We start from the raw sequence: 8,058 nt of genomic DNA on the forward strand, positions 1-8,058 counted from the left end.
CAATCAGGTAGGGTTTGTAAACCCTAAACCCTAAACCCTAATTCGTAAACCCTAAACCCTAAACCCTAATTCGTAAACCCTAAACCCTAAACCCTAATTTCTGCACGCAAAACTGTAAATCGTAAACCCTAAACCCATTTCCTGTATACATTAGATATATTGCTGCTGCTGCTGCTGCTGCTGCTGCTGCTGTTTTGCTGCTGCAGCAGCATCAGACGGGAGTGGTGGTGATGAGGGGATCGTCTCTGAAGGAGACGATCCCGATATGCTGCAGCAAGACGACGACAGCATGCATATGCAGCAGCAGTAGCAGCAGCAGCAGCAGCAGCAGGAGCGATAAGCTGCAGCACCTACTTGACTTGGAGACACTTAAATAATCTGTTGCTGCTGCTGCTGCTGCAGCAACTGCAGCAGCAACTGCAGCAGCAACTGCAGCAGCAACTGCAGCAGCAGCTGCAGCAGTTAAATGTAGTATGCTGTCTCCTTTTTTTTTAACAAATAAATTTTTTATTTATTTATTTTTGTCTCCTTTATTTATATACAATAAAAGAGGGACTATTTGCTGCTCCTGCTGCTAATAATAATAATATTGCTGCTGCTGCTGCTGCTGCTGCTGCTGCTAATGATGATGCTGCTGCTGCTGCTAATGATGATGCTGCTTTCTATAGGGATTTGCTGCTGCAGTGTATTTGCTGCTTGCTGCTGCAGCAGCAAGCAACGAAGAGGAGACACAGCAATGTCTCCTTTTTTATTGTTATTTATTTATTTATTTCCCTTATACATACCTCCTTATTTATTACCTGTCTCCTTATCTACTAACTGTCTCCTTATTTATCTATTAACTGTCTCCTTATTTATTTACTAACTGTCTCCTTATAACTAAACAAATAAATAAATAAATAAATAAATAAATAAATAAATAAATAAATAACTAAATAAATAAATAGACTCCTACCTGTTCCCTCCTCGCTATAAATAATAAATAAATATATACCTATAATTATATATTTATTATTTATCTATTTAATTACTATTTATTTATTTATTTATTTATTTATTTATTTATTTATTTATTAATAAGGGAGACAACAAGGATGTGTGGTAATTCTTTGGGGAGACAAAAGGAAGAAATGTTTGTCTTAATTAAATAAGGAGACTAATTAATTAATTAATTAATTAATTAATTAATTAATTAAATTAATTAATTAATTAATTAGTATCCTTGGTTTATTTATCCATTATATTATACATGTATGTATGCATGCATGCATCTCTGTATGCATGCATGCATGCATGCATACAAGAATAGTAATACATAGTTATATACATATACATGCATGCATGCATATGAATATGCATATAGATATATTTGCCAGCCCCAAAGTTGAATATATAAATATAAATAGATGAATATATATATATATATATATATATTTAGTGTTTAGCTGCTGCTGCTGCTGCTGCTGCTGCAGCTGCTGCAGCTGCTGCAGCACCTTTTTGTTGTGTAATTTCTTGTTTTTTATGCCTTTTATCTGTATTAATTTTATGTATTAATTCTTTATATTGTTTATATTGTTGTCTACTAATATTATTTTGTTTAATTAATTTATGTTTATATATTCTTTTTCTTCTTATTCTTGTCTCTGTTATTAATCTCTGTATTCTTGGTGATTTATATTTTTTTTTTCCTTCTTTTATCTCCCTTCTTACTACATATTTCCTTACATCTATATCCTTATCTAGATTAAATAATTTACGTATATTATTTGCCCTTTTAGGTCCTAATCTCCTTGGTTGGTGGTCAACAACAACACCACTACCTACCTCTCCTCCTTCCCCTGCAGCAGCAGCAGCAGCACTATTATCTCCTCCTTCTCCTGCTGCAGCAGCAGCAGCAGCAGTAGTAGTTAATCCAGGTATATTATGTATACCTTTCTTAATAATAATAAGATTAAGTACGGATAGATCAGGACCAACAATAGCACCCCTAATACTTTTTCTTTTTTTTTGTCCTTTTCTTCTTTCCCTATAACATTTCATTAAATTATTAAATAAAAGACGTACCCTATTATTAATTAATATTCCTTGTAGCATAGGGAATCCTTGTTTATCATTACCTCCTGTTATTCTTAGTATATAACCCTTATATTCATCACCAAGACTATCTCCTCTTATATCCATACCTATACGACGCTCAAAGAAAGGGAGGAGCTTCTTCTCATCATCTATCTCTATTGTCTTCTGTAGCCCGCAGGCTGGATTTGCTATATTTAGCTTCATCTTTCTTGTTCCTGCTGCTGCTGCTGCTGCTGCTGCTGCTGCTGCTGTTGCTGCTGTTGCTGTTGTGGTGCTGTTGCTGCTGTTGCTGCTGTTATCGGTTGGTAGGGAAGGTCTAGACTATTATTCACCTCTTATTACATCTATTATATATAATATTTATTTATATACAGCATTTATACACCTTTATAAATGCTGTTTGCTCCTTCCTGCTGCTGCTGCTGCTCCTGCTGCTCCTCCTCATTATTGTGGGTCTGTTGTTGTTGTTCTTTGGCTGCTGCCCAATCCATCCATCATGCATGCATATAATACATATATATATATATATATTATTCTCTTTTTTTTTTATTTTATTTATCTATTTATTTATTATTTATTTATTTTTATATTTATTTATTTATTTAATCATATAATTCTCTATTATTTATTATCTATCTATACACTACAACTACCCATACACGTCCAACCAGCACCGCCAGCCCCTCCCCACAGGCAGCTGCAGCTGCTGCTGCTGCTGCAGCAGTAGGGGCTGCAGCAGCTGTTGCTGTTGCTGCTACTCAAGATAGACAGACACTTTGGGGCTTCTTATTTATTCCTATATTTAATTAATTATATTCTTATTTATTTTCTTTATTTATTCCCTTTTCTTTCTATATATTTTTGGGCCTCTTATCTACTTACGTTGTATACCTGCACGGACACCTACGGATATTTATACACACATATTGTTGTTTATTTCCTTCTTTTCTTTTTTTTATTTCTTTTTTTATTCTTTTTTATTCATTTATATTCTTTTGTTGTCTTTTTTTATACACAATTATACTCCTTTATACCCCACCATTACATACCGCTGTGCATAGCGAGGGGTACGTAGGCAGGTAGTAGTATATACTCTTAAGAAAAAAAAAAAAGAAAAAATTAACAAAAAAGTACATTAAATACAATAATGAATACACTGCAACAAAGATATACCCCAATATATTTAGGGACATGTTGCCTATTCAGGGGGCGTATGCATTCTGCGTGTGTTGCCGTCAATAGATATGAGGGTATTGGTGAATAAATAATAATATATTTAATTAATTATAAATAAATTTTATTTAACAGTAGTTCTTATAGTCTTAGCTAACCTCATAAATAGCAACGAGGGTATAGAAAGAAACTTATTAATGTTAATTCTTCCCCCTCGCTATACACAGGAAATAACCTGCTGCACCTTTTTGCTGCTACGCACAATTCGTGGTCGTCAAGAAATGCCACTAACAGTTAGCTGACAGCTTATTTAATTAGCCTGGCGAAGACCTGCTGTAGTCAGGACTGCAGCAGACTTGCAACGGTACCTACAGGAGAGGTGCTGATGTACAGAGGACTAAGACAGGCTTGCTGGACGTTGGGGAGAGACAGCATAATAACAGCAACTAATTAGTTGAGCCATTGTATAAGAGGGACTGTAACAGTTTAGGGCCTCCTAGACCGTAGAATGGCAGAGATTGACGAATAATTTCCTTACCGATCCAGTAAGGGCCGCTGGTATATGTCTCCAAGGGAGAGCTCCGTGTAAGGGATTATCATCTAGGCACTAAGGTAGCCTTCGGCACTTAAGGGAGTATTCTTATTTCCCTTTGCCCCTAAGAATTGATTCCTAGGTCTATAGAAACGGATTCTCCTACAGTTGGGACTTCTTCCCATGACGTTGCTGACTCGTTGGGGTTATGCCTCGAGGGTGTTTTAGTCATTCTTTTAACTGTTAAAAAGATCAGCAGGGAAGAGTGCATATTTGTACAAGAAATGAATTCCTCACAAGGGAAGAAATCTAATTACTTTGATGAGTTTACCCTCTTGCCTTGCCTCTGTGTTGACCAATTCACTGCCTGCACAAGAATGATGGTGTATTTTGCATAAAACTCCAGGAGGCAACAAAAAAGCAAAACTGCAACTTTCTAAGTTCAGGGAATATTATCCTTGGCACTGTAGTGCTTCTTCGTTTGCTGCTGCAGTTGAGTTTAGCCACTTCTCTCTTGTCGCTAATACCTTACAGGCTATGCTACGAGTACGACGGCAGACTACAGCCTTACAAAGGATACCCTAAAAGCAAACACTTCCTCCTCAGTGAGTCCCCGCAGAAGCGGCGCTCCGGATTGCTGCTAGGAGAGAACCATCTTGATGCGCTTCCAAGCAGAAAATAACCACGTGTGCTGCATGCATGTATTGCATGCAAGTACTGGCGGCGTAGACAATCATTGGACTACGGCTTCGTTTGCAGCAGCCTAGAGAAGGCCTATCAATACGAACTAGGCTAATCTAGGTAGACTCTGCCATGGCTGTGCCTCGCTAAGATGCTAAGAGGATTCTTTCTACCCCTATATTCACCCAGCTCAGGGCTTGCACGCCTCAATGCTACCCAATTAAGAATGGCAGGGTGGGAGAGGAGAGAAGAAGCGGAACGCTTCAGCCATTTTATATCTTGGCAGCATTTCTCCTATTGTGACCTTTTATGTAGCATAGGATGCAAGGAGACTGCTCTGGTTGGTTAAGAGTTGCTGCATCCTCTCTAGCAGTAATCAGAAGCCACCTGGCTGTTTAGGCACGTGAGAGGACGCTGGGACGATCCTGCATTTGAAACAAGGAGAATCCTCAGCTGCACGCGAGCAGAAAACACTTGCCTCCAACTCTTGCAGCCAACCCGCTGCTGGCGAAAAGAGCAGCCTCTGCGTGCAGGAATCGAGCCCGTGGATAGGCGCAGAGCCGGAGGCACAGGCACGCTGCTGCTGCTGGGTAGCAGAGCTGTCAACGAATATCTCCCCTCCCCTGTTTTCCTCTTAAGGGTTTACAGTCTAGAATTTACCGCAGTAGCGGCTATATGCAGCAGGCTTGTTGGCGCCTGCTGTTGCTTGCAGCAGCAATTCTACTGAATAGAATTACTGCAGCGAATAGTCACTAAAAGGTGTGTATCTGTGCTCTGGTGTGTCTTTAGTTGGCAACTGATGCTGCTGCAGCAGCAGAGGAAGCAGCACAGGGAGGGTGTGTGCTTGTTGGCTAGCTGCTCTTCTCCTAGTTCAATAGAATTGTATCTATAGGGGGAGCAGCAGTAGATAATAAAAAAGACAAGCGGAAGAAGAAAAAGACACGCAGCGGCAGCTAAAAACGCTTAGAGCTCATGCAAATAAGGCTAGTGTTTTCTGCTGCAGCTGCTGCTGTGCTGCTGCTGCTGGAGGACCGCCTCAGCCTCCAGCAGCAGGAGCAGCTGCTGCAGGTAGCTAAACCCTAAACCCCCCCGCAGGCTGCTTTAAGAGACAAATTAGGGGACGAAGGAGATGCATAATTTACTCGGAGACAAAGACAAATAAACAAACTAGTAAAAAGAGAGCAGCGAGCACATCAGCATCGCTGCTGCTGCTGCTGTTGCATGCATGCATGCGACTCCTATAGGGCCCCAATTGCTTCTTCTGCTACATTAGGGGAGTCTTCTTTCTTCTTTTTTTCTTAAATAAAATAAAAAGAAGTTTATTTTGCATGCAAGAATAAATTACTTTTAAAAGAGTTAATTAGAGGCCGCATACACGCCTCTGCTTCTTTGTATCCTATACAGCAGCAGCAGCAGCAGCAAGCAGCAGCAGCAGCAGCTATTTCTGCTGCTTTTCTACACTTTATAATTAAACACTTATTTTATTTCCTTTTCTTTAAGGGGGGTTTAGCGGGAGTCGCTACAAGAAAGCCCCCGACGGCTTACACACGCTAAACCCTAAACCCTAAACCCTAACCGGTTGGGCGACCCCAAGGAACAGGAGCAGAAGCTGCAGCAGCAGCAACAGCAACAGCAACAGCAACAGCAGCAGCAGCAGCAGCCGCTGCCAGCAGGAGCCAGCAAGATAGAAATGCATGCATCCTTAAGAAGAAGATAAGATGAATAAGTGGCTCTTTGGTAGCCGCAAGAGCGGCACCCAACAATCAACAAATGTATACAATGTAAGAAAATTAGGGTTTATATATAAACCCTAATATAAACCCTTTTTTTTTCTTTCTTCTTTATATTATATATATAAACTCCTTAATTAATATAATATTATGCCTATACACGTTAATAAAGCTGCCTGTACACCCGACAGTTATTCATAAATACAAGAAATATGTCATCTATTGTATTCTCCTTCCTCCCTCCTTCTTTAAAAATTTTCGAATTTCTAGGGTTTAGGGTTTAGGGTTTAGGGTTTAGGGTTTAGGGTTTGTATGTGTATACAGGACGTGAAGGCGGGTTTACAGGCAATGTATAAGAAATATTTATTGCCAATTGAATCTGAATTTAAATACCAACAATTTTATTCTCCTCTTCTTACTGATGGAGATTTTGCTGCTAAGCCTATGGTTATGGTATTAGGCCAGTACTCTACAGGAAAGGTATAAACCCTAAACCCTAAACCCTAAACCCTTTTTTTAGGGTTTGGACAGATATAGGCAGAGACGCGGGCTTTAGATCGAAGGGTTTAGGGTTAGTCTTAGTTATTGGATACACCCTCGGGTTTGGGGTTTAGGGTTTAGGGGTGACCCTGAGGATTAGAAGTTTTTAGGGTTTAGCCACACTGTCTGTTCAAGGGTTTAGGGTTTAGGGTTTAGGGTTTAGGGTTTAGGGTTTGTGTTACAGACAACCTTCGTCCAACATTTATTAGAGAGAGATTATCCAGGCCTAAGAATTGGCCCTGAGCCTACAACAGATAAATTTGTTGCTATTATGGAGGGTCCTATGGATCAGGTAAACCCTAAACCCTAAACCCTAAACCCTAATCCCTCCATATGTGTATACCTGCTTCTCGGTATCCCCTAAACCATCAGGTTCAGGGAAACCCTCCAGTGTAGATTCCTGCCGACCAAGAGAAGAGAGGCGTATGCTTGTGTAGAAATGCAAAATGTAGGGTTTAAGGTTTAGGGTTTAGGGTTTAGGGTTTAGGGTTTGTATTTTTTTCTTAGGTGATTCCTGGTAATACAGCAGTGGTGGATCCAACTAAACCCTTCAGCCAACTCTCTAATTTCGGCAACATTTTCTTGCAGAGGTTTGAGTGTTCTATGCTACCTTGTGTTGTATTAAATGTAAGTCGAGGGTTTAGGGTTTAGGGTTTAGGGTTTGCACAGCAGGGTTTCTATTGACTAAACTCGACATCCAGCAGAGATTCTGTTTTATCTCTTCGTGTAATATCTACCTGCTTCCTGCTGTTTTGCTTCTCCTTGCCTCTCCTGCTGTGCATCTATCATAGGGTTTAGGGTTTAGGGTTTAGGGTTTAGGGTTTAGGGTGTATGGATGAGGGTTTAAGGTGTCGTGTTTATCCTCTATACGCATTTGAGATGTATTGGATGTATTTCCTATGTGAAAGAATATGTTTATAATATTTTAGTTTTTTATTTTTTTTTGAGGGTTTTCTAGGGTTTAGGGTTTAGGGTTTAGGGTTTAGGGTTTGTGTGTGTATTATATATTAGGGTTTAACATTAATAGATACACCAGGTGTATTAAGCGGAAATAAACAAACATCTCGTGGTTATGATTTTGAGGCAGTTGTCCAATGGTTTGCAGAAAGAGTTGATTTAATTCTTTTAATCTTTGATGCCCATAAATTAGATATTTCCGATGAATTCAGAAGATGTATTCATGTAAACCCTAAACCCTAAACCCTAAACCCTAAACCCTAAACCCTAATTTCTATACAAAATAGTTTAGTTGTTATTTAAATAAATAGTTGATTTAATTCTTTTAATCTTTGATGCCCATAAATTAGATATTTCCGATGAATTCAG

At 39.3% G+C, this 8,058-nt stretch overlaps 1 protein-coding gene across 1 annotated transcript; it reads left to right on the plus strand.

Moving 5' to 3' along the window:
* Positions 1–6,180: 6,180 nt before the first annotated feature.
* Positions 6,181–7,420, plus strand: EMWEY_00011920 (EH protein, putative; the record flags this gene model as incomplete). Its single annotated transcript, XM_013482921.1, has 5 exons — positions 6,181–6,243; positions 6,517–6,672; positions 6,917–7,024; positions 7,240–7,322; positions 7,405–7,420. The coding sequence occupies 5 exons, from the start codon at positions 6,181–6,183 to the stop codon at positions 7,418–7,420; spliced, it is 426 nt and encodes a 141-aa protein (XP_013338375.1).
* Between the last annotated feature and the right edge of the window lie 638 nt (positions 7,421–8,058).

This window comes from Eimeria maxima, genomic scaffold, assembly GCF_000499605.1.
Source record: "Eimeria maxima Weybridge genomic scaffold, Emw_scaff84, whole genome shotgun sequence".
Taxonomy (NCBI): Eukaryota; Apicomplexa; class Conoidasida; order Eucoccidiorida; family Eimeriidae; genus Eimeria; species Eimeria maxima.